We start from the raw sequence: 27,813 nt of genomic DNA on the forward strand, positions 1-27,813 counted from the left end.
GCTTTTTAAAATATTATATTAAACTGTATTTCTTGTAATTATAAGAGCTAATAATAATGGCTCACCCTAATTTGTTTCTCTACTACGAAAGTTCTCCAAAGGATTGACAACCAAGTACAGTACTGTATATCAAGCTAGTAAGTTATCTGCGGGGTGTCCAATCCTTACTGAACATGAAGTACTGTATTTGTCATGCAAAGCTTACTAAGCTGTTATGGAGCCTACTCAACTTTCATCATCAAATATATGACCTCAACTAACATACTAACATACCAGAGCAAAGTTCAAGAACAAAAAAAAATTGGCAATGAGATTTACAATACAGTAATACTGGAAAGTGAATATGATATGGTATGCTACCATGGGAGAGAAAGCTTGTTAGGCTTATTGAGGCCCTGCCAATAAGGTGAGGCTGCCTGAAAATGATTGACAGTATTCTTATCACATATTCACTAGGAAGAACCTTGTATTACCAAATACAGATCTAGTTTTGTTAAAACATGGCACTGCTAATATTACCAATCACCACCACTAGTGTTGCCAGGCATATCACCACCACCACTCTTGCCAAACATATCACCAAATAAAGGCAGACACAATATTAAAGACAGCACATCACTTATCCACTACATTGTCTGAGATTTAAATACATATACAGTACATACAAACATAGTTCGCCATGCTGCATCGTTATTTAATTGCAAATACAAAAATTGTCTTCCATGAAATGGCAGAGAACAATAAATTCAAGATAAACTTGCAAAGCTTAAACACACAATGGTCAAGAGGGCAATTACTTTCCTGAATTAAAATGATCATACAGGGTTTACTACAAGCTATTGCTTAACTTACACTCCATCATTCCACCACATTTTTAAGTACCATTGATTAGTCTTTCTTAAGGGCAGACTGAATGTCTTTAAGAAGCATTGAAGAAATAACCATCTTCTCACAGTGAACGGTAATGGAAGCATCCAGCCTATCTTGCGAGATGGAGAGACAGACCAACACTAATGCTTTCCCCGAGGCAGTCTGTCCACCAAACCTGTAATAAGACAGATATTCTTAGTTAAATCCCGTATTTCTTAAAGAACACCTGTGAAAAACATGCTTGTTGCATTAACTATAGTAGTAGTTCCTAGATATTATCCAGCTACCCATATACAACTAGAACATGCTGGATATTGGATAAGTACAGAGAGAAGAGAACAAGTAGATAAGCCCCCGAGAATTCAGCAGACGAGCTACCTAAAGCGACCAGCCTCAAAGAGCCACAGACCCCAAAGACCTCCCCCGGTTGAGACAATGAACCACTGGGTAACAGTCCGAATGGAGCTAAATCACTGAGCCCCGAGGCATTCAAATCCACTGTAGCGCCTGCCAACTGCCACAAACTCTCGCACCATGCTGTGAGCCTGCGCCTGTGAACATGACCACCACTCAAAAGTTCCCAGGGGAACATACAGGGAAGGACACCTAGAATATAAAGAAACAAGATAAAATGGCATGTAGCAGCTGGAGTGTAACCATAGGTGAACCAAGGAAAGTAAGCACCACAGCAGAGATGTTTGGTGGAATGAAAACAAACATGTACCAATGGAGGATAAAAGTGATCCCAAGAACTAAAGCTTCCTAAGGAAGAGAAAAAGTCTGAAGTGTCATCACAGACAAAACAGGACAGGAAAAGATGTTACAGAACCCCTGTAACTGTTCAACTATGTACGGCTCTCTTGTTACAGAGGCTCCCTGACACCCTCCTCTTCCCAGGGTGTTGGTGTTTCATCACCATAGAACTGATGGAGTGGACCAGCTGACCTGCCCCCTAACCCTCCTCCCTCAAATGAGGGGGGGGGGGGGTTAGAGGTGGTGCACACTAGTTTCACAAAATTTTGGTGGTTTGTTTTCATTGTTGGGAAGAGTTCTTTTGGCATTTTTGAGGCTGTGGTCTTTTTCTTACCATGTAGTAGTTTTGTTTTGTGTTGCCTAATTTTCTAAGTGCCTTCCATGGTGTTGACAATTATGATTAACTTTAAATGTAAAGTGTTCACAGGCCCTCTCTCCCTGCACCTCTCTGAGGGGGGCCAGGTTCTGGCTTGTCATCACCGATAGGCCATTAGAACTCCACGACTGATGGCACCTAGTATAGTAGTATGGCACTGAATCAGTGGGACAACTTCAGGGAGCCTCTGGCGCTCATGCAGAAATTGGCATTTCATTACATTCAATGCTGATTTTTTGTATGATGTGTCATGATAGGACAGGATATGATAGCCCTGTCATACTCAATGATAGATCCATTAAGTATGACGTATACAAAGTATACATAAATAAAAAAAAATTAATGTTACTCTACTGCACTTGCATCGATGTGTATTAAATTACTGTTCAATGCAAATATGTAAAGAATCCAACTCACTTTAAGATAGTGTTGCTGGCACACTGAACTTGGCGGAGGTTGGCAGTCTCATAAACCCGGTTCACTAGATTTTTGACGTCTTGATTACTGCTAGAGAGATTCACCGAACCACTCAGTTCATTCATTCCTCGTAGTTTAGTCTGCAACAGCCACAATAAATCCAGTTAATTTAATTCTATATCGTTTCAAATAATTTTGTCCTTACTGTTTTTTGTAAGTACTGTATGTAGGTCTGCTAATACAGTACAGCACTGTAATTAATGAGAAAATCTGTAGGAGCCATGAGGAGGATTTGAATCTGCGTACTGGGTACGCCCAAGCATACGCCTTAGCCCAGTTCACCACAACTCGTTAAAAATCTATGAAACCTGGGATTCAACTGAATCGCAAGTGGTTCTGCTGGTTTTCTCATTGATACATCACATTACTGCAATTTCTTTGTGCAACTGAAGAGAAGCATTGGAAGTAAAATACAGTACCCATACCATAGCCAGAGTGCATGCGGGCATTGAGTGAATCCCTGACCTGGCTTCAGTGGAAGTCTCAGGAGCCGTAGAAGATTCAGCTGAATCCCAGGTTTCTTTGCTTTTGAGCATGTCGTGGTTAAGTGCTCTAAGGTATTTGGGTACTGTACTTGGGAGTACTCGGTGCACAGGTTCAAATCTTCCTCATGTTGCCTACTGATTTTCTCACCGATTCATTACGTTTATGTGATTTCTTTGTGCACTGCAATTAATCCATATTCAAATTCGAGTTTCCTAATGGGCAAGTTTTGACAAGTTCAGAACACCTATTTGGTTCTCAACACACATTTGAACTATGAAAGGAGAAGCCTACATTTAAATTCATTTAAAATTTTGACTAGTCTTCCTGCCCACACCACACAATTAACAGGTTGACAAAACACTTGTCACAAATGTCAAAATACAGTAATATTAATAACTAAGCTAGTTCATAATGAAATTACATAAAATACCACTTACCTGATTAAAATTAAAATCAGCTTCATTCATTGCTAATGGCATTAACAACTCTCCAACTGATGCTGTAATACTAATGTTGAATGTTTGTCCACCCGCTATCAGGTCAAATACTGCTGGTTGGATTGTGTCGTTGAAGTCCACACCAAGAGTGCCATGCAGGGTAGTATCCGGACTCAAGACTGCTATACCAGCAAACTCGTGAAGCGACATTCCTTGAGCAAGTTTCTTGCTGCCAACACTAATGTCACGAATTTCCTCACTACTGCTGTTGGTGAATGCGAGCTCAACCGATGTCATGCGAGGGGAATAAAGATGAGGAGAGCGTGTGAAGCGACACGACACAGCAAGACCACCGCCACTAAGTCGGTTTAGCAATTCATGTGTAACTATTGGTACAAACTTGGCAGAAGTAGGCTTAATAGAAGCACCTGGTGGAAGTGGTTGAGAAGGATGTGAAGATGGGGAGGGTGTCAGGAGACCACCCAGTGAAGGAGTAAGAAGTGGGGTATCCATGGAAGGTGGTGAATCATCCAAATCCAGGAGTAAATCTAAGTTACTACGGTTGCCACTTCCCTGAGGCATCTCACATTTTGGTTCTGGCTCTTTTTTTGTCTTCTTTTTCACATATTCATCAGACACTTCAGAATCTTCCGACTCGCCACTTGACGACTCTCGGCCTGATGACGAAGAGGAAGATGAAGATTCCGAATCCTCGCTGCCTGAAGACTCTGAACCATTACGTTTTTCTGAACGTTTTTTGCCACTGCTGCTCGTCTTCCTCTTTATTCTCGGCTGCTCCTCTTCATCCTCACTGTCGGATCCATTATCATCTTCACTGCTGGTCTCAGAACTGTCAGTGTCACTGCTATCACTCTCACTATCACTTTCACTGCTGCTGTCACTTGCATCATTTTCACTCTCATCTTCAGGAGAACTTTCATCAGAATAAAATGATTTAATCTTCTGGGGTTTGCTCTTCTTTTGGTGTGAAGGTCTGTGATGATTTTCAGGGGTGAACGATGGCGGGACTTCCACATAGCGTACAATTGGGTCAGGAGCCACTTCTGGGAATGGGGGCAAGTCTTGATATCCTGTGGCTCGTGCATTAATGAGATGAGACAAAGTGCTGAGCTGAAACTGATCACGATCTGAAAGTGAAAGAATGTTGTACAGTATGCTAATGTTCTTTCTAGTTATAACTTAATTTTACGCATTCAAGATGAGAGAATTATTACTTATTTTTTTTTAATTTTCATGTTGTGTGGAAAAGCCATCAGCCCCACAAAACATTTAGGTAGTACTGTGTAGGAAAATGAGCTAAATACAAAAATTACTCATGCATTTACCATACATGCTGTAATGCATCACGGAGAACAAACACCCATCACACTCCAGCAGATTATCCACAGCATCACTACATATTCATGACTTAATGACAGGAATCTGATAATAATAGCAATGTTCAAACTGATAATAGCACTGCACGCAGTGTATTTCTGGCAATTTTGCTCCATCAGGTGACTTCGCCTGCTGGTGTCAAATGGTCATAGCACATACGTCTGTACTGTGCTAAGATTTCACCACCACACACACACACACACACACACACACACACACACACACACACACACACACACACACACACACACACACACCAGAATTACTTAAAGTGTTTCATTATGGTTTATAAAAATATAGTTATATAACATGTGTAATATATACAGTATAACAGCAAAAACAGTTGTATTCATCTAAGAATACAAAATATACGTGTCACTAGATACGAGTACCACATTTTGAGCATAATGGTGTTCAACACATTTAACTATATAAAATTCCTTAAACTACATAGTTTTGAATAATATTACAGCAAAAAAAAAAAAGAGAAAAAGCCAATGAGAGACATCGAAATAATTGTGGAAAAATACATTCGCGACAACCGGTAAAGCTAGCATCTCCCATCGCCACATCACCCAAAAGTTGCTCAACTTCTCGGCTCCATTGTATGTCACATACGATATTTTGCTTTTAGTTTCCCGTGATCAAAAAATGCATTGTAACAATATAAGAAGAAAAAAATTGGGGAAATACCTTATTTTTGGCACACCACAGGTTTGTCACACATAATGCGGCACAGTACCAGGGTTAATGACGATACGTTCCAGTTACTGAACTATGAAAAAAATATTTAAAATCGGACAACACAGGCACTGTCCATTGGTAAAATCTTTCTAGACCATCAAGTGTCCTAAAGTATACTGTAGTATCAGATTCAAAGTATTTATGTATGTTTGTATAGTGTGCATGATATAGTAAAAAAAAATCCCTTTTGTCTCTAGGCAGATGCCTCCTTCATCCTATGAAAGAAAGAAGTGGAGTATTATGAATAATATTATATTATTTATCGCTACAATGAAACCGACATTTTAGAATAGGAAGCAAGCCATAAGAACTTCTCTTTAATTCCAAGACAAACAACTATTGTGTTGAAAGTAATGTGAACAAACCTTTAAAACTAGACTGTTGTACTGGAGGTGGCTTAGTGGCTAAGAATATTTTCTTTGCATGTTTTGCAAGTTTATTATCCTCATGACCCTGTGGTGGAAACACTAATGCTCTTGTGAGACGTGCACGATCACGGATGTCATAGTTGGTGTCATATTTTGCTAAATTATAAACATACTGACAGAGAAGACGGGTCTGCTTAGGATTGGTCAAGTATAGTTTTGTTGCTAGAGTTAGAATCTGCAGTTTCACGATGTCCTCCTGTAAGAGAAAAAAGGTAGAATTAGCATTAAATTCTTAAAAATGCTATATTTTTATTTAAACAATGAAACTAACGTATAACGTATTTAATACAAGTACCATACTACTACTTACACCTTAGAGGATAACTTGAATTGTATTGAAAATAGGGTACCAACCGTATTCTGACTTACCAATGCCTTTCAGATAAAGATATCAAAAGGCATTTTATGGTTTGTCACTTTCAGCAAAGGCTACAAAAACTGACACAGAATAATAGTCTCCCTATTTTTCTTCAACTTGCAGTATCTCAAAAACTTTTCCCTGCTGTACTCACAAGTTAAACATTTAATTTAACCTAATAACAAATTACATGTTTGTTTATTTACTTATTTATATACAAGAAGTACAATGGATTTGTGAGTACATAACACTGGTGTTCTTACATTCTTGCACAGACACCAACATGCACAGCATTTTGGGCAGATGTCATTCATCAAGTTCATTAAGTCATTATGTGTCATTTTTAAGTTACCTCGGATATAAAGGTCTTGGCCATTTTGCGAAGTACATCTGGGGCAATCTTTGGCACTTTATCACAATACTCGCCAAGCAGCCAGAGAATACTGGCCCTTGCCATGGGGATCTTGATATTATCCATGAGGCGTGCCATGTGACTGATTATATCCTTGTGACCCACCGTCTCACTCTGCAGGAGTTTGCGGATAACTACCACACTCTCGCCCACAACAGACTCTGTAAATGTTACCAGTCATTACTTCACTAATATGGTAGTTATGCCAAAGAGTCACAGCTTTGCCAAGCTTCTGGCATATTTATATACAATATAATATGTTCATATACCTAAATAAAACTATTATTCAATTATGATGTAATTTATAGTTTACACTAAGGCAATATGAAAGATGTTAGATAGAGCTCTAATGAAATTCATTAACAGTATCATAACAATTTGGGCTAGTTATTTGTGTACTTATATTATCATTACCCTATCTCTTACTTACACGATGTAGGGTGGATAGGGAAATTATCTAGAAAATGATGACTATTATTCGACACTGTGAATATGAAAAAATTACTACAGTGCGCTTTGGTTAAGTCAATTTGAAGTTCACAGCCGAAAGGTAACAAGTTTCCCAAAGAACAAACTCACCATCTCTGTTTGACAAGAGGGAGACAAGGCCACTCAAACATGTGTCTGTCACTTCTCTGATGTTTGATGCACATCTGCAGGAAGCAAGCATCAACACTTTATTAAACATACAACTCCATCTGCCAACAGCTGGTTCCAAATACATATAAAATACAGTTACAGTAGTATAAAAGATGCCACCCATTATCTACTTATTCATATGCTCTAATGAGCCAATTCCTTACTTTTAAAATTGACAAAACATTTCAATAAAATGTTAATACTAAACAGTATTGCATTCAATACATTAGCATCTTCTTTGACCAGAATACTACTGTACAGTATAATAAAAATTAATGCTACCTAGAATTAATTTTACTGGGGGAGCCCCTTGGCAGCTTCCTGAAGCTATATCACTACCATTATTCACTCACATAGGCATCCTGTTGGCCTACCGGGACCAGACACAGAACTAGGGCCCCTTCAGAGAGGCATAGAGTGCAGGGAATTGTTATGATCACATCACCAGGAAAGCAACACGGCCCCGTAGTGGTAACACTCTTTCTCCCCACTTCATAAACAGTTTGGTTAGGTCCTGGCAAGGGAGGATTGACTAGGTGCCAATCCTTAACTGTTCACCCAGCAGTAAATGGATACCTGGTTGTATACTGACTGGTAGGTCATGTTCCAAGGAAATCTAGTGGATAAAGCTTACCATGAGCTTGCCCATTTTGGACGAGCTCCAGTAGCTCCGTAAATCCTTCCTCCTACCAAGTTAAGCCAGGATTAAGCCGAGACACAACCAGTTGGCATTAGGATATTTTATATCAAGTTTTGAGTGAATCATTTCATCTTGAATGAATCTTTTGGCGAGTCTGTTGATTGTTTCGGTGCTTTGCTTTCATGAACCACACAGTTGTTCATATTGTCTTATCTACTTTCTGGTTGCTTTTCCAGTGAGGGTGATCAGAACAATCCCCTGCTCTCTCTGTGAGCAGGCCAGGTTCTGGCTCTTATTCCCAGTAGGCCAACATATCACCTATGACTGATGTGACTGAGTAATGGTAAGCTATCTCGGTAACAAAGCTTTAGGGAGCCATAGGGGCTCACCCAGTAAGGGACATTTAATTATGTTCTTTTGGTCAGAATTGGAACTTGGTTTACTTTATAGGTATTACTGGTATTAACCCCATCAGCCATTGCTGTGTCTAGTTAATGAAATTAATTAGCCGCCTTGCTGCAAAAATGATAATATAATAAGAATGGGAGGCTGTATAAAGGATATTACTGTAAACTCTGTAATCTGATTCATATGAGGCCCACTCCCATTCAAGTTACCCAACTTTTTTACCGGGAACATCAAAAAATTTAAAAATCCAAATTTATTTGGGTTTTTCATTCAGTACAACCTATTAACCTGAAATCCTATTCAAGGTTAAAAGTCAGAATGGGTAAAAAAACTAATGTGAATTCATTCGGATTATTCCGAGATTTGGGTTACTGAAATCTGAACTATTGAGCTCTTACAGTAGTACTGCTTATGTACTGTTTTAATATGCCCTGCCCGAAACGCTTTGCGTAATAGTGGCTTTAGGCATTGTATGTACTAGCTCTATCTATAAAGCCAACAAACTTTGTAAAATCTCTTTATGTATGTACCTTACCTAAATAAAAATTATTATTATTAATTATTATTATTATATATAAAAAATACAGTATATGCAATAAATAATAGGAATAACAACATTTTTAAATTAATTTACAAACACAGTAGAAATAAATAACCCTCACCTTCCAATAGCTTGAATGGTTGCAGCTACAAATTCTTTATCTGAAGATCCTATGTAAGTCTGGAACTCTCGGAGAATGATGGATATATTGGTGTCTGTGGCTAAGTTGGTCAGTACCTGCAGAATAATGCAGTAAAATAGTTTCCAAGGGCTATACACTAAGTAAACTAAGCATTCTTTTTTCATAATTAAAATGTCAAATATAATATTGCAGGTTAGTAGACAACGAGTTACAATAACCAACCCACACACCTTGAATCCTCAGTCATATAGCCAGGAAAATGGAAAACCAAAGCCCAGGAATGTGGAGGAATCCAAGGAGCCTTGAAGCACCCATCAGAAAAGCATTTTGTTACCTTTAATGCAGGTTTTCTGGGAGGGTCTCTAATGGGGTAGAAAAGAGCTGCAAAAAATAACATCTAGAAAATTGGAAGGTAGCACCGAGTTAGCCACCCCAAATCCACACAAGCCCAGTACAGTCCAAGAAATGAGCCACCACTAAACATAAATAAATAAATAATTATAAAAAAAAGGCACCAAACCGGGAGCCACTAAACATAAATGATGCAATGCTGGCCGAACCAACTAAGAATCGCTATAGGATCCCTTCTGAAACCAGCTATCTCATTCCTAGCCAGCAAAGAAGAGTGCTGTAACAGGTAAAAAACACAAAAATTACTCCATGACTAAAAGAGAAAAGCCCTGCTTCTTGAAGAAACAATTCCAAACTGAGGGGAAAACAAATCACCAAGAAGACAAACAAACCTTATCCAAAGACCAGGATGGCTCACGAGGAGAATGTAGGGGTCAGGGTGAAAAAACAACTTGCGAAATGGGCTAACAAAACTGTCAACACCGAATGCAAACCAGCAGAGACTCTGCCAAGGCTGAATAACACGAAGCAACAGTATTTGGCACAAGAAGCCAAGATAAAAATGAGAGGACTTCAGGTATAAACACCAAGGACATGCATCAAAGAAAGAGAATAAGACAGGAGCATTAAAATACTTCACACTGAAATTGTCATCCACACTTCTGTGGAAATAAACATACATGACTTGCAGGGACTTGGCATTGATTGAATTGGGTAGCACTTACCAAGCAGCAAGCACACAGGAAACACCATTAGGAGCCCTCCCAGAATTATACACGGCCAGAATTTACATACTGTTTCAAGGAACACATTTTCATATACAACTGAGATTAGACTTTTAAAGTACAGCATAGTACAGTACTTACATTTCTACATACTGTACAATACTTTACATACCCAACTATATTATAGTGTTGCTGTGATGGTGACAATGGCATAAATGCTGAAGTAAATGAACACAATACATAAGATAAACTATAATGTATATAAATAAAAATGTATATATTTTTGTACCTCTAACTTCAGTGCCTTGATGTGTGTTGGGTCACTGGAGCGGACGAAGAAGCTCTTCAGGTAAGGCTCAAACATATCCTAGGGAGAAAAATTGCTACATAACTGAAATTGTTAACACTCACAGTACTGATATGTATATAAATATTGTGATCTACCATAACAAACAAATAACAGTGAGTTCCTTCATTTCTCTCTCTAAATGGTGACTTGTTAAACTTTAAGCATTTAACCTTAAGAGTTAAATCCATTGCAAACTTAGTCTTATTGAAGTTAATTGAGATGAGTATACTGTACATAATGTACAAAATTCAGGCACTAATTTTCAACATTCAATGGTTAAGTTGAACCATTGAACCAATATAGTGGCAAATGGCCACTATAACATCATTATTTTTTTTTTTTACACAGTACAAAGAATATAATACATAATTGTTTTCATTTATATAAAAATGCATAATACAGTCCAACTAAAACGCAAACTAGAAACAGCCGAACTATAATATAAACCCTGCTGAACTTTTTCAACACAACATTGGATGTAAGAGACTCTGTGGTTAACCATCAGCTTGACCTGTCATATGTATACTTTAACTAAGAAAGGTTAAGATATGCTAAGTCTTGCTGCTAACTAAGATATGCTAAGTCTTGCTGCTAGGAATCTAGTTTTATGTTCAACCTTTTCAGAATAAAATGCTATCTTTGATTTGCCAGCTTTATGATGTTAATTACATTATGTCTTAATATAAAAAAAAAATAATGCCTTACATTATGTACAGTATACCATTTTATAGTGCAGTACAAAACTCCCAGCATCTCCCACTACAGTTTACACTACAGATGCAAGAGAAAACACTTTTCATTTATTTTCACGCTTTCTACAGAAATTTAGATTCAGCCATTCTTCATACATACCAAGCTCTCACCTGTGCTGCTAACATATATTTAAGTACGAAAAGGATATCTACAATTGCACCCCAAAATCCTAGAGAGAAAACTACTCACACCTTCATCAATTGTGGATAAAACCCATCTCATACTTAGAAACAAAATTATGTAATACAGCAGTTATCCATCTGTTCAATTATACCTAGCCACAAGTATTCTACATCAAGTTCTATGCATCAAGTTGCATTTTTTCAAGTACTGTACCACTAAAACATTAACATAAGTAATTACACCAACTTACTGTTTTCCAGTAATTTTCATAATATGAAAGAGGTAATAAGTGGATGATTATTGGTGGTGGGAGAGAGCAAGGGCAGCAGTGAGGAGTCAGGTTCACATGAAAAATAACACTTATGCTGGGATTGCTATTTTTCTCATGTCGGGTTTCTCCACTATATACACTATACTATGGTACTAAGGATATTAGTACCATAGTACTAATACCTGTAGTACCATAGTACCATTAGTACTACAGGTATTAGTACAGTGTACTTGAGTAAGATACAAACATGGCATTATTTTGTATTTGCCCTGAGAGCAAGGGCAATATTTGTCATGCATTACACACAGTCCAAGCAATATCTATAACCATATTCTTTGATCTTACAATTTAAATTTAAATAATTTTTATACATAAGGCTTTCTGTACTTGTCATGAAGACTATCTCGAGAATGAATTCTAAAAAAGTCAAAACTTCATCACTTTGGGTCACTGCTCATTACCATGATAAATATTTTGTCCATACAGCTCTGAATTTCATTTTAATTTGGTTTTGGGTTTGCATTGATGGGAACAGGAAACCTGTTAGGTTTATCAAGTTTCCCCCTCCCCCCTTTTCCCCTAGTAAAATGGCAAAGCTGTCTTCATAAGTCATCTAAGCAGTGGCATTTAACTCAGTATCATGCACATCATCTGCTGTGATGGTCCCCAGTGAGTGACCCTACCCCAGGATGCAACCCACATATTTACCAAGTGAACTGAAGCATCTGATGTAAGCAAATACCCATACAGTATGTCCAAGTGTCTCACCAAACCAAAGAATCAAACAATTTGGTTGCAAGCTGACTACAGTTGACATTTGGCTGAAGGTTTTGATATTCATTAGTAATAAACTGTAAGAACAATTCGGTGCCTTGACTTTTCATGCCAGTGACAAAAATGTGTGGGAGAGTTAAAACTCTACAAAGATTCAAAGAGTGATATAACTAAAATCTACAAATAACTACTGTATTATATCACATCATTAAAGCTTAAAAGGTTTTGAATATTAGACACACACTTCCATTACACAAGCTAATGTTACTTGCCTCTCGGGCATGCATTAAATGAACTTGTATAGATTATAATTTTTGACAGCATGCATACCAGCAAGCATTATATTTACAGTACTAAGAATATGTATATATTTTCAGATACTTTTAACTCTTTACTTGTCTTGTGTTTTCATAGTGGTAAACTTGAAAAAACCTCATGTACAAACTGAGCTTTAAGCATTAACTTATAAATGGCAGATTAAGCCCTGTCTAGCATTTACTATATGCCAGAAAAAAAACTTTTAAATCATAAAATGGAAGATTTAAATACAAAAGTGAATAAAACAAAAACATGATTACTTACCTTTGTACTGGTCTCAAGAATTGTTTAATCTAGAGTAAGGTAGGGGTTCTGACTCGTCTGTCAACACTTGTATGCAATGTTACTAACGCAAGAGATATATGAAGATGGAGAATGTTCCTTTGACTCTTTCATTCATATACATACAAACACAGTATTACACAAAATGTAAATTAAACACTATAATGAAAAGAACTACTCTACTGCACATACAGTATTTACAAACAAGTCCATTATTTTCCCGAATGGTGTCCCCTAGCACCCATGTGCCGTAACCCAGCACCTGCATGCTATGACTTGTCACCCAAATGCAGCCCGACACCCCTGTCCTGTCCCTGGCACATGTGTGCTGTTCCCCCTCTCGGCACCCACATGCTGCCCCCCGGCACCCAGAATGTCAGTAGGACTTTACAGACAACTGGAGGGTTCACAGAAAACCAAGCCTTGAAACTGCCAAACAACTCTGCAAATGATTCACACAGAACAAGGAATTCACTCAAAACTAGCTTGTAATTCATTTTACCACCAATTATCACCCCAAGATGGCCCAGTCCCAGCCCACAGCTGACTCCTCTGACCAGCTAGTCCTGGAGCATATGTACAACTCACCAATGAACTTGGAGGGAGGGAATCAGGGAGCCACCCGGGCTCCTCCAGAAAAAGGCATTTCATTACATTTAATGCATGGTTTCTGAGGGAGCCCCATAGGGAGCCCCCTGAAGCTAACTAACCATAAAGAACACAGATGGGACTCACCAGGGAGGAGGAAAGGCTGCAGGCACTAGGACAAATAAGAGAACCCAGGTCAGGAGATGACCAAAGCAACACATGACCAACTAGGACCAGGAACATTGACTAAATACTGGACTGCCAGAACCCTGTTAGAATGCCACAACCCCTAGGCCTGAATATTAGCCCAGGACATCTTTAAGAAGACTGTGGCCAAAGCCCTGTATTTGTTAACCTTATGGGCCTGAGGGTAGACCAAAGACTAGCTAGATTTGATGGCAATGCTTAAAATTTTTAGGCAATCCCAATAATTTAGATGTTTTATCGAGTGGACTTTAATGGTAAAGGATCTCTACACGCTCTTCAGGTCAGTTATTTCTCCATCTCTGAATGGAGCTGTTAGTGTGCAACAATATTCTTCTCTAGAGCACTAATATCTTCAAAAGATATGAAATGGCAATTAATAGGCGAGCCCTGGTAGCTCCCTGAAGGGACTATCACTGTGTACCATCTACTAGGTAGCATCAGATGATCAATATACCATGAATAACTAACCTGAGCAAACCTAGCATGCAAAATGGCAGCTGCCTGAAAAGCTTCCAAACTCAAAGGTAAATCACTAAGTTCAGAGACCCAGTGAGAACACATCAAGAGATCAGCAACCCAGCAAACTGAAGGAGAAAAAATTATTGTTGTCAAATAGCAAACATAAACACCCTTCAAGGTCGCATTCAGTGAGCATGAATTTCCACGCATTCACGTGGTGCATTATGGGCTGATCCATAATGCACCACGTCAGTGGTGCATTAATGTAAATCTCTTATTCTGTCCAAGTCTTTTGCAGAATTGTTGGAGAGTTTCAAGGCTTCATTATCTACGAACCCATCAAATATCTGAAAAGCTTCACTAATTTTCTGGAAGCTTCTCCCAATAGGGTAGCGAATTGTCACTCGCTCCCTGTGCCTCTGTGAGATGGTGGGGGGGGGGGCAGTTTCCGACTGGTCCCTGGTAGGTCAAATATAACTTCTGCGACTGATGTGACCTTTTAGTATGGGGCAATCTTGGGAAGATATCTTCAGGAAGCCACCAGGGGGTTTCCCCCAGGAAAGAAAAGTTAAATCAGCAATTTTAAATACAGTACAAGCTTTAAGTTATATACAACTCCAAAGTCATGCTTGAAATAGCATGAATGAATTAAAAACATCTGGAATTATTTGGAAAGTGGTTTCTTTTAATAGAATATAACCCAGGTATACCTGAAATAAAGCCCTACATTCAAAACTCACTTTAACCTTAAAATATTCATGACATTCTCAAAAGTGTGGATGAGGAGTGGAGGTAAATTAGTTCTTTCGTTTTCAGAATACTAATACTGTAATGGTTTTGTATTGGGCTTGCTTTACACACTCATACAGACACCATTGGCTCTCATGCACTCAGTTCAGTAGACACATCTGTCATTATAGATGTCTGCAAGTGTGGCTAAGAGTAAAGTTTCGTCACAGCTGTGCATGTGTTCAACAGTAAAATGCAAAGCTATATTCAAAGGTGTTTCTGAGTATCTAGCTGCACTGCTAACAATAATGTGCCACGCTTTTCAATAAAGATCAATATACGCAATCTTACTTCTGTGCAGACAGAACAATGTATAAAACAATACTTTCTTTTTCCGCGTTACTTGCATTGGCCTGTAAAAGGAAGGTAAAAACAAAATACAATAATTATTGAAAATTAGAAAAATTATGGCAAACTGTATTAACAAAATTTATTCCAGGTTAAAAATTTTGATAATCATTATTTTTTTAAGGGTTCTTCTAGTTGTGTATTCTTTAAATTTAATATGCATCTCACACACACTTATTTACTAACTCAGTAGTCACACTTCAAACTTATATGACACATTTTTAACAACAAAAGCATCAGTACTATTAATGAGATTAAGTTCATGCAACGAATACCTTCATAACAGCTACATAAACACAATTTTTACAAGCACACAGAAAGAATGAGACATTTATAAAAGGATGGGGAAGTTACAAAAGAATAATAAAATGAAACAAGTAATTAATGCATATGAATAAAAGAAACACGGGAATTTATGTAGCATCAAGATGAGATAATCAATGACAAAAATCCAGCATTGAATGTAATGAAACACCTCTTTGGCAGAGCCCCAGCAGCTCCCTGAAGCCAAGATGGCTCCCCACTACTAGGTCACACCAGGCACTACTATTTGGCCTACAGGGAACTACAGTTAGAATTGGGTTCCTTCAAAGAGGCACACAGAGCAGGGGACTATTTTTGTCACCCTCACTGGGAAAGCATTCAAAAAGCCGGTGAAGCTTTATAGACAATTGCAAGGTTCATAAAAAAAAATCAAAACAGCCAAACGAATCCACAAACTATAGAGGCAAAGCAAATGAATCACTCAAAACTAGTAATGATAGACATCACCAGGCAGCCCCCAGACACACACAAACACTGGAAGACAGAAGAGTAAGGGAAGACATGATCACTACCTACAAAATCTTCAGGGGTATTAACAGGGTAGACAAGGATAAACGATTCAACACTGGTGATACGCGAACAAGGGGACACAGGTGGAAACCGAGTACCCAAATGAGTCACAGGGACATTAGAAATAACTTTTTCAGTGTTAGAGTAGTTAACAGGTGGAATGCATTAGACAGTGATGTGGTGGAGGCTGACTCCATACACAGTTTTAAATGTAGATATGATAGAGCCCAGTAGGCTCAGGAAACTGTACACCAGTTGATTGACAGTTGAGAGGCGGGACCAAAGAGCCAAAGCTCAACCCCGCAAGCACAAATAGGTGAGTACGTACACACACACACACACACACACACACACACACACACACACACACACACACACACACACACACACACACACACACACACACACACACACACACACACACATATATATATATATATCCCCCAGGAAGTGGCCCATAGCAGCTGTAACTTCCAGGTACCTATTTACTGCTAGGTGAACATCAGGGTGAAAGAAACTCTGCCCATTTTTTTCCCGCCTCCGCCAGGGATCAAACCTGGACCCTTGGGACTTCAAAACCTGAGCACTGTCCACTCAGCTGTCAGGGCCCCTCAGCCATCAGGAATATATTATATTCAACACTGGTTTTCTGTGAGGAACCGCTTGGTTGCAACTTTATGCTGACCACAGAGAACACAAAAACAAGAGACTTATCAGGGAGGAGACAGCAGGTACTACTCCGAAGAAACCACTGGCAGGTAACCCAGCCCGATGGTCACAAGACCATCAAAGCCCAACAACATGGACCTAACAACATGCCAGGACCCTGTTAAAACTCCAAAACTTCCAAGCCCAAAAATCAGCATATGACATGGTTGTAAAACTCACAGCCAATGCTGCATTCTTAGGAACACCAAGTGCAGAGCAACACTTGGCGAGCACCCATGGAAGAGTCACGGTGAGCACATGCATATTTTACACAGCTGCAAGATCCATGTAAAATTGCCAGGAAGGAAACACACGCATGAAGCAAATATTGAAAGAAAAGAACAATACGCAAGCAAGTGGCCTCTGCAGGAGAAAATCTAACAGATGGCTGGCACTTAGCCGAGAATAGGTGAAACCCACTGATGGATGCGAAAAGCATACTACAGATGGTGTCAACCACATTAGTGAGAGGATTTACCATCAAAGCTGACTGTGGGTCAGGGCTCTAGGCTGTCTGGTGGTTGCTCCTGGTTCTATTGAGTCCGAGCTAGTATCGAGTGAACAAACTGTTTAGTCCGAATTGCTTGCAGAGTTGTTTAACCACTTCATTGCATCATTTGTTGTGAACCTTGCAGTTGCCTGTAAAGCTTCTTTAACTTTCCGGATGTTTTCCCGGTAAGAGTGATAATAATAGTTCCCCCTGTTCCTTGTGCCTGAGGTAGGAAAGGGGGGAAGGTCAGGTTCTTGTCCTGGTCTCCAGTAAGCCAACAGGACTCCTGCGACTGATGTGGCCCAGTAGTAGAAAACCATCTCAAGCAAGCCACCAAGAGGCTCCTCCTAGAAATGACTGGTTCATCAAGCTATTATATAATTTATTACACACAAGAAAGCATTGATAAAACTTAGTGACAATCCCAGCAATTGTGTAATGCAAACATATCTTGCACATCAATAAACCGTTGGTACTCTAAATGTAACACAATAACAGAGGCATACCTTCCGTCGAGTAGACATTGAAGCAATGTTTGTGAGAACAACAGCTTGAACCTCTCGGTGTGAGCGTAACAGTCGCACCAAAGCCCGTGCAACCTGAGAAACTTCTGAACGTGGTGCAATATGCTGGTACAGCTGAGCTACTGCCAGTACCACCTACAAATATAAACACCGAGTTTTACCACAAGCCAATTCATAAAATTACATTATTTTAACATATGATAAATAATACAGGGTAATTAATTGAATGTTAGATTATCAAGTATGAAGGGAATATAAAATTAATACAAGACCCCAAGGTAAATAGTCAAGACATGCATCAGAAGCACAAATAATTAAAACCTAAAGCCTTAACAATAGTTATATTATTCCAGTTCTACTGTATGATGAATTTGTTTTAATTCTGGATTCAAAAAAATTTAAAATTTCCTAAATTTCATAATTTTTAATTTTTTTATCCAAACGACAAAGTCCATTTTATGGATTATGTCAAGCAAATGAGGTATGTGTGCGGTACAGCACACTCTTGCCTGTTTACATGCACAATACAGTATAAACACTCAAGTTTTTAAGGGTAATGGTATTAAAAATATAACATGTATTTTACTTATCTTTTCATTACACAGCCTTATCCTTGTAACTTACAGCAAAACTTTGCAATAATGTCAAGGATATTATCCAAGATAAAACTAAACATATAATTAGATAACTTGCTTATTCAAAAGCACAGTACAGTACTGTACAAGAGTAAATTAATCATAAAAATTGAAGATGCATTTTTTTGGAAAACAATGAAGTTAAAATATAACCTAAATCATAACAATATAGATATTGATGTTAGGTGACAGGACACTTCTGACACTTGGGTGACAGGACACTTCAATGCCACTAGCACTGCTTGATAGACCTTTCAAACTTGACTCTCGATTAGTTGCAAGAACTGCAATGTTTCAGTCTCTCTCTGCTGCTACTTCTTGAAATGGGAGATTTTACCCAAAATCTAGACATTCTCCAGTCTTTAACCACTACTTTCACTCGGGTAAGCCTTCTTCATAACTCCGAACTTTGAATACAGACAAGGAATACAGCATCATCATTTATATGTTTTGTAGATATTGTTCAAGTAGACAATAAGCAAAACAAAATAACTGTTCTTGAAAGAGAGAAAATTGGTGATGAATGTACAGATTGCATGTACTGTAACCAGCATGATGCAGGAATATGAACACATTTCAGCACACTTTATGATACAATACACCACACACACACAAAAACCTGTGTTGAATGTAATGGAATGCCTCCTCCTGGAAGAGTCTCTGTGACTCCCTCAAGCTATCATGCTAAGATGACTGCCCCTACCGAGTCACATTAGTCCTCTTAGACCTTCCAAGTCCCTGGAAGAACCTGGCCCCCCCCCCCCTTTCCCAAAAAAACCATATAAAGAAAGCATCCAGAAAGTACGCAAAGTAACACACAGCTGAAAGGTTCACATAAAACGAAGCACCAAAACAGCCAAATGACTCAACAAATGATTCTTTCAAACCAAAATTATTCACTCAAACCTAGCACAAACCTCCTACTGTCAATGGTCACCAACAGTAGGTGCTCCAGGAGCTCCAGGCTCCTGTTCCAGCAATTAGCTAGATCGGAGCCAAGAAACCATGAATCGATGCACCTAGTAAATGGGGAGGGAACCAGGGAGCTAACAAAGCTCTACCAGAAAGAAGCATTTCAGTACATTCAATGCTGGTGTTATGGTGGAGCCTTTGGTGACTTCCTAAAGCTATCCAACAACAGAGAAGATGGAAAACATGGAACTTAATCTGGAGGAAGGAGCATAAAAAATAAAAAAAATAAAAAATGAAATATACAAATTTTTATATTTATAAAAATAAATAAAATATTAGATAAATATTAGACAATTTTCTTTTGGAAACAGCGGTAGACAGTTGGAACAAGCTAAGTGAGGTGGTGGAGGTCAAAACCATCAGTAGTTTCAAACCGTTGTACGGCAAAGAGTACTGGGAAGACGGGACACCACGAGCGTAGCTCTCGTCCTGTAACTACACTTAGGTAATTATTAACAAACCATACTAACGAATTTCTGGCTGGTCCAAAATGTGTGCGTTTGTAATAATTTGTTTAGTGGAATAAATTAATGTTCATTTCAGTGAGGATAGGTCGCCTAAGCTGCTGCAGAGTCTGTCCATAGGGATGTGGCCATGTAAGCAGCTAATTTAATCTAATTATGAATTATTATACAGTACACGAGTAGAATTAGTCTAACAATGGACAAGCAATATTTATGTATCAACAATGGACAAGCAATATTTATGTATCACCAAAGACTAATAAATACCATTATAACAGCAATAAATCTGTAGCAGTCACTAACATGATTGTGGACTATCTCTGGCACAAGGAAACAAGAACTAAATATTTATTGTAAAGGTTGTGTAGATGGAAAAAATGAAACAGAGGGAAAGAACCAAATGGTTGTTTCGACTGTTGACAATAAAGCAACATACTGCAGCATTGCGACTCTGCAGCAGTGGCTTGGCATTCCTGAGCAGGAGTCGATGGTCAGGATCCATAGGCTTGGGCCTGTTAGCAACAGCCTCGTGATCTTCAATCTCCTCTTCGTCCTCATAAAATGGTTTCTCCTTGTCATCAGCTTCATTCTGTATAGTAAGGAAACCAACAATTTATCTTTTGCAATCAGCATCTTTCATATAGCAGATCACAAATAAAATTTGATTTAATATTACAATTCATTAACAATGTTAAGAAAATACTCTCAATGTATCTGCTAGATATATTTTGATCGTAGCCAATTCAAGAAGTTTCCCCAATCTGTCAAATTACTACGTGGTACTGTATTATATTATACTGCTCTTGAGAAATTTATGTTCGCATCAATGAACAGTACTGTATAAACTGAACTCAAACCTTTGTGAATTAATTTGTCTATTTTAATTTTTGTTTGCAAATTATGTACTGCATTCTTAACTAAGTTTAAGATTAATAAAGAGCACTCACGCCAACATTAGGGTCAACAAACTGAGTACGAGCATATCGAGTCAACATGTTGATGATGATGACTTGTCCCCACTCCTCAACATCCACGAGCAAGTTGCATAGCTTTCGGTAATTTTTGTGGATTAAATCAATTCGTTCTGGGCACACCTGTAAATGATAATACAAATATATTATGAATTACAGCAACAATAAAAATTCCTGAATTGAAAAAAAAGTACTTGAACATTGTACTACTGAACATGTGAACTGCACTTTCGTGAAAAAAGGCAATATTTTTTCCTAATTTTTATTGTTAATGTAAAGAATACCTGCCATGTATTAAAAATGCTGCATTTTCCCAGTTACTGTACTCGTACATGGTTGATATTTCCCACTGATGCAGCAAAGATATTTTTCCCACTGTGTAATGGTGCAAGGGAGAGGCTGGACAATTCTCAAACCAGCCAGAAATGACCTTGAGAAGACCTATTCAACTACTGTACAATACATCCAAAATTATTGCAAGTACTATATGGCATCGAAACAACCACTAAAGATACTGAAAATTTACCAGTTGGCCTGACTGGCTGCTACCCCAAGCAGCCACTAGGTTTCAGCACCTACATGTCAACAAGGCAGCCAGGCTCTGCCAATCTCATTTCATCTGACTAGAGCTAATATGACATCTTGGGGAAAGTCAGTACAAAATGAAGGGAATAGAAGTTACTGAGTGCCTGCTCAAAAATGAACTTGATATCTACACTTAAATCCCTATTTCAGAGTTTTACCACCTGGTTGCTTCTTTAAGCTAGAATACCTGTGGCATAATGTATTTTCCCCATTATATTCCACCTGGCCTGTTTGTTATGTAATCAGGGCAATGCTCTCGATATGCACACTATATATTCAGTTACTAAAAATTATGTACTCAATATTATGTGTAGGCAGTTCAAGTAATACCTGTACGTGAACCTAACCCAGCTTCATGAAAATATTTGACCAACAAACCCCTATACAAAGACATCCACCAAGAAATTTCCATTTACACCTGGCATGTTCCACTTTCCAACACTGCTTCTGTATTCACTCTCTTCCAAAGCATTCATATCCCCCCCCCCACACACACAGTACAATAACTTTCCTATCATACTGTAGCTTCTCCATACAATCATTCAATTGATTGTAGAACCTCTTCCATCTCATTCTTTAACATTCTCCTTACACAATGGTATTTATGTCTTCTGCCTGTACATCTCTCTCAAACTATTTTACACCCAGTCCTACATTTTTTGAAATACAACACTCATACCTTCTTACACACACCTACATTCTGACAGTAATGCTTCAGTTATGTCAAACTATAATTACAAAATCTTTACATCATCACATTGAAGTGCACGTTGCACTCGTTAATAACACTATATTTCACAGTATATGGTGTACAGATTAATAATTTGATGTAACCAAATTCTTGGTCATAAAACAATTTCCCCAGCACGTTCTTAACAATATTCTGTGCTCTATGGTTTGATACAAAGACTTTTCTCTAAGAATCCCTTCTATAGTATCAGATGATAACTGTAAATGAACATAAGAACATTCAAGGGTTTAAGCCATTTTGATAATAAAAATATTGGTACAGGGTAAAAAGCCCCTTAAGAAATCACAGCACTGAACTGAAGAAAAAAAAATTCAACATTTTCCCTAAAGAATTAACAAACCTCCTCAAATGCCATCACAGCTGATCCAACAACTAATGTAGTCTTGTCTGATAGGAGCTTTTCTATTACTTTTATTAGTTCTTCTTTCTGATCAGGGTCAAGGCTGAAAAAAATGCACAAATATAAGGATTAAGGAGCAATAGGAATGGAAGACAAATGAGCCAATATAAAACCTACATGTAAACTACATGCATTTTTTTTTTTAAGTTTCCATGATCTGGAATGTATTTTAACAATATTTAAAAGAAATTTTTTTTTTTTAATTAATTTTTTGGATGGGGGGCATCACAGGAGTATCACATGTAACAGGTGCACAGTGCAAAGATTAAGACTTTACTGTAACCACTTTATAATTACTGTAGTAATTATAAAATTGTAATTGTAGTATTTTCTTAAAAATTCAAACATCTTTAATTACAACACATTTTTTAAGACATGAAAGTAAGGCTAAACATGTCAAAATTCTTCAATAACTCTTACTTGTAAAGTTTTGGAATAGCGTGTGCAGCAGTCTTTCGTACATATGGGGACATGTCAGTCATAGCATCTTTTATGGCCAGCATCATTATTGGCACAATAACGGGAACTCTGATACTTGACAATACACGTAGAGCACAAGCCCGAATCAGTTGGTTGGGATCCTGAAAGATAAGATTTTAACTTCATACCATCAATTAATTTATACTTATCTAGATCCCCTCTTGCAACCTAGCCTAATATTAAACTTTCACAGAGTTTACCTGCCCAGCCATGTCTAAATTCCACAACAAAGTACAGGGGGTTCCTGACTTACAATGGGTATGTATTCCTAATTTTTCAGTTGTAAATCAATCAGTAAGAACTCTGATCATCATTTTCTATGGGTGAAATGCTAGAAATGGAAGAAAGTTAGTAAAGCAAAACAAATCTGCATATCACATACAAGTGTGTGATATTTCTAATTATCATTCATTAGATAATTTGTTTTTGTTGCAGGGTTCATTATGATAATTTGTAATTTACTTTCTAGGGGAGCCCCTGGTGGCTTCCTGCAGCTATCTCATAGTCAAAACCTGCCCTCATTCCCCTCACAGAGGGACATGGTAATAATTTACTACTAAACTGGAAAAGCATTCAAAATGTCAGTGAAGCTTTTACAGACAATTGCAGGGTTAACAACGACTGAAGCATCAAACCCATCAAACTCTGCAAATGACACACACAAAATAAGATAAATATTGAAAATTAGTGTGAAACTCATGGTACCCAATGCCACCACCAGGTGGCCTGGCTACCACACACAGCCATCTTTCCTAATCAGTTCTTTTGCTGATGTCCAACTGGACAGTAGTGTCCCGGGCATTCAGATGTATGAAGCCCCTCTCCTTCAAGCCAAGACAAAGTCTAAAGATGGCCTTAGTCTTAATGTCCAAACCACACATCAGAAAATGAAGTAATGATGATGTTTTGGTCCAACTGTGTAATGGTCTATCAAGTCGTGTAATGGAAAGAGAATGGATGAAATAAACAATATGAAAGAAGAGAACGAGATGAAAGATGGGATGAATAAGAGAGGAAAAGATAAAAGGTAAGAACATGATGAAAAAAGGATGAGAGAAAAATAGGAAGAAAGGTATGAATTTGATGAAAGAAAGGAATAAGAAAATAATGGTAAGAAAAGAGAAAGAGGTAAGAATGAAGAGAATCAAGGAAAGTAAAGGAAAAACTCCCTATGATGTTTAGGGACCCAGAATTGGAGATGTTGGTGACCACCATCTGGACTAAGTCTGCTTTTACTCTTCCTTTTCCTGTGGGTGTGGTTCATCCTGCATCCCTTGGAGCCAGAACCTTCCCTGGTTCTGGCTCCAAATCATCAGAGGGTTTCAGTGTTGGGGCAGGGTTTAGTTCGACTTTCTCCACGGGTAACCCTATCCACATCGACAGAAAAAGTTAGTCGAACCTTCTGGTCCTGCCGGGGCTTTGGGTAATCAATCTTAACAACCAGCATCCCACCCCGAGTCATGAGTGGATTCTAGCAGTAAAAGATCTCTGCACACTCTCCAGGTCAGCAATTTCTACAGTTTTGAAAGGGGCTGTTATTGTGCAACATACTGCCTATGGCAACTTCAAAATCAAGTAGAGTTAGGGTGACATCTGAGATAAAGCACACTATCTCCAACAGTGTTCTCTGAGGCTATGGTTTCCATAGGACCCAAAGCCTCAGAGAAGGAAATAAACAGCAGAGAAAAACTTGTTGTTTGACTAAATACATGTGAGCATTTGCTTCTATAATATATACACACAAGAGGATAAGCAGAGTGACTATATTTAATATTCAAACATTTCAATAAGGAGTAGAGCCATCAGACTACAAGTGTCTTAAATCTCTCTCCTCTAGGGCACAGAACATACTGAAAAAGAAAAAACTAATTCCTGCATTTTTATAGTTACACCACCATCCTTATAACAGGAAAATATATATATTACAGTAGTTAAAAAGATTCCAACATGCACACACAAGCAAATGTTTTAAGGCAAAGGGTTCTATTAACAAAGAGCATTGGTACAAACCTTAAGGGCTCTTTGAAAAGTGGAGATTGACAATAAAGCCAGATCTTGCTGTTCTTCAGCATATCGTACCAAATAAACATATACTAGCTTCTTCACTTCGAGGTTAGCACTGACAACATTCTTCACAACAGCAGGAAACAACTCTGAAGCATCTCTTCCCTTTGCTACCATCTGAAAGGATCGTCATAATGAGTTAATCTATAATATAAGAGTATGTGCCTGGTCACCAGATTTCTTGTTCCTTACTGCAGTAGGAGAAAAAAAACCTAGGAACCAATGTCTAAGTATTTGTCGATCAATAACCTAAATCAGTTACCTGGATGAAGGCAAGAGTTGCTATGGCAAGTGAGATCCAATTCTTGCAAGCAAATTTGTTGGGATGTTCAAGTTACCTTAGGTACTTAATTGTTTAATAGTCTCCCCCTTAATTAGCTAGCTTTCAGTTTGGATCTGCCCTATACTCCTGGGCTTTTGCTGTTAATCAAGAATTAGTTGATGCTTTATTGTGACTGGGAACAGTTAATTTTCACTCTGCCTTTAATTCATTACCGTTAGGTTGAACAAGTTAGTTCATGTGTATTTTTTTTTTTTTTACCTTCACTTGCCATTCTCCCCATTTTTGTTTGTTTAGTGCTTCGTATTGTTTCTTCTACACTCTTCTGCTTCTCATTCTATTGTTCAACACTTAATTCAACACTACACTCTTAATTGTTCATCATTCTTAACTCTTAAATGATGCAATTGATAATGACAGCTTGTGACCATGTATGCATTTCAAAAATAATTATAAAATATACAGTATATATTTAAATTTTTCTTATTTCCAAACCAATTAGGTTAAAATGAAAAATTCAATGTTTATTTTGTCATATCAAGTCCTGAAATTTGGATATAAATGTTTCCCCATAATTTTAAGTATTATATAAGATTCAAGGGAAATCAAACATTTTATGGTAAACTAAAAAATATCACAAATTATCAATTTTTTACATGTTTGTAGACAACCTTTTCCATATGCTCAAAAATTAATTCATATAATTAATATCTTACATCATAACAAGGTCCGTTTCTCTCTGACAATAAAAGCCAAAGAAACGACAAATCTTCATAATTACAGTACAGTACTGTATATGAATTTTAGTGCAGAACACAATTTTAACACGTTTCAAAAGTAACAATCAGAGGACATATACCATTTATGTCATATGATAATGTAACATAATGTGATGTCAGCTGTCATCTAATGGTTAATACTACATGAATCTTCTCTATAACATGACATCAGCTAACACCTTTAATAATCTGGAGCTTCTGAAATGGAGACATACTAACCCCAATTATTCTTTTCATGGCCTCCAACTTGAGACCATCCTTATTGCTGTCAAGCATCTGTTTGAGGTCTTCATGTCTGAAAAGAAAACATTTCTGAGGGTGACAGAATTATATAAACAAAAATCTATCAGACTGTATATATACTGTATTTTTAACACCATAAGCAGCTAAATAATAATTTAAAATTAGATATGCCAACAAAATGTACCCTCAGCAAAAATTAAACAAGACCCTAACAGTATAAAACCATTTGAATATTAGACATTTACCAGACCAGCGCTCTGGCCACTGAGCTCTGAAGGCCTGAAACGCTATGCGTGTTAGTGGCTTTGCAAGAATGTAAAAATACCAATACAGTATCACCACTATGTGATGGAGTGCAAAACGATATGTGAATTCAGAGACAATTCTATAACCAATGTTCCAACAACGTGTAAATATTTCATTCAAAATGATCTGCTACCAGAAATTTTAGCCAAATATCCCCAGTTTGCTAACTGTAGGTAGTAACTAAGTGATTGTAACCTATCCACCGCTGCCCAATGGATGGTGAGCGGTATGCAGGACAAACATATCAATTGTGACACTAGCTCTCCACATATGTCAGTTGCTTAATTTAGAACCTGTACTCGAGGTCGATCTCGAACCCATTGATGATGTGACGACTTATACTGAATTTTGTAACTAACTCATCAAGATTGTAACTTGCTTAGCTAAATGAATTGTGCGGTTCAGTCCCTGAGCCCATTATGTGCCTCTGTAACCCTTTCCACTACCGCCCACAAGATGGGGTATGGGGTGCATAATAAATGAACTAAACTAACTAATTCATGTATTCTCACAAACCCATTGTACCACATTATCCATAAATAAATAAATAAAGGCCCCCATAGGCAGAATTAACCCTATAGGCAGAATTAAGGCCGCCCCAAAACATACTTCTTGAACTCGGTGCTGAAGAAACTGCCAGAGGCAGGATCAGCAGAATAGTCTACGTCAATGGAGGGCGGACGCTCGTTGCTGTAGGAGGCTGTAGTAGACATTGTAGAGGGCGGGGTGGTGCAGGGGCAAGGCAGGGCAGGGGCTGGAGGGCACTGTAGCAGAGGGCAGGGCGGCCTGGGTCACCAGCTGACTGGTCACCACAACAACAGCAGCAGCTGATGATGTGTCTGGTCACTCCCGCCTGTCATCTCCCGCCTCTCACACTCGCC

General features: G+C 38.1%; 1 protein-coding gene across 2 annotated transcripts; it reads right to left on the reverse strand.

The window, feature by feature from the left end:
* Positions 1–27,806, reverse strand: rb (adaptor related protein complex 3 subunit ruby). 2 transcript variants are annotated; one of them, XM_069306099.1, is made up of 17 exons: positions 27,542–27,786; positions 26,603–26,678; positions 25,271–25,441; positions 23,201–23,361; positions 22,721–22,823; positions 21,021–21,167; positions 20,510–20,662; positions 17,985–18,137; positions 15,426–15,451; positions 10,475–10,550; positions 9,089–9,204; positions 7,319–7,392; positions 6,680–6,900; positions 5,907–6,165; positions 3,400–4,547; positions 2,417–2,556; positions 1–1,045 (listed from the first exon to the last, which is right to left on the reverse strand). In XM_069306099.1, exons 1-17 carry the CDS (start codon positions 27,643–27,645, stop codon positions 889–891), a joined length of 3,285 nt encoding a protein of 1,094 aa, XP_069162200.1. In that variant the 5' UTR covers positions 27,646–27,786; the 3' UTR covers positions 1–888. The 2 variants fall into 2 exon arrangements, with proteins under 2 accessions (XP_069162200.1, XP_045591832.1); XM_045735876.2 differs by lacking the exon at positions 15,426–15,451 and having other exon boundaries at positions 10,475–10,552; positions 27,542–27,806.
* Positions 27,807–27,813: the final 7 nt, after the last annotated feature.

This window comes from Procambarus clarkii, chromosome 6 (assembly GCF_040958095.1).
Source record: "Procambarus clarkii isolate CNS0578487 chromosome 6, FALCON_Pclarkii_2.0, whole genome shotgun sequence".
Classification (NCBI taxonomy): Eukaryota; Metazoa; Arthropoda; class Malacostraca; order Decapoda; family Cambaridae; genus Procambarus; species Procambarus clarkii.

Excerpts from the sequence above, each read along its gene's own strand:
- rb (XM_069306099.1), bottom strand. The coding sequence starts at position 27,645 with ATGTCTACTACAGCCTCCTACAGCAACGAGCGTCCGCCCTCCATTGAC. Across the intron at positions 23,362-25,270 it reads CTTTTCAAAGAGCCCTTAAG|GATCCCAACCAACTGATTCG; the intron begins GTTTGTACCAAT and ends CTTATCTTTCAG. Across the intron at positions 6,901-7,318 it reads CCTCTTGTCAAACAGAGATG|AGTCTGTTGTGGGCGAGAGT; the intron begins GTGAGTTTGTTC and ends TAACATTTACAG.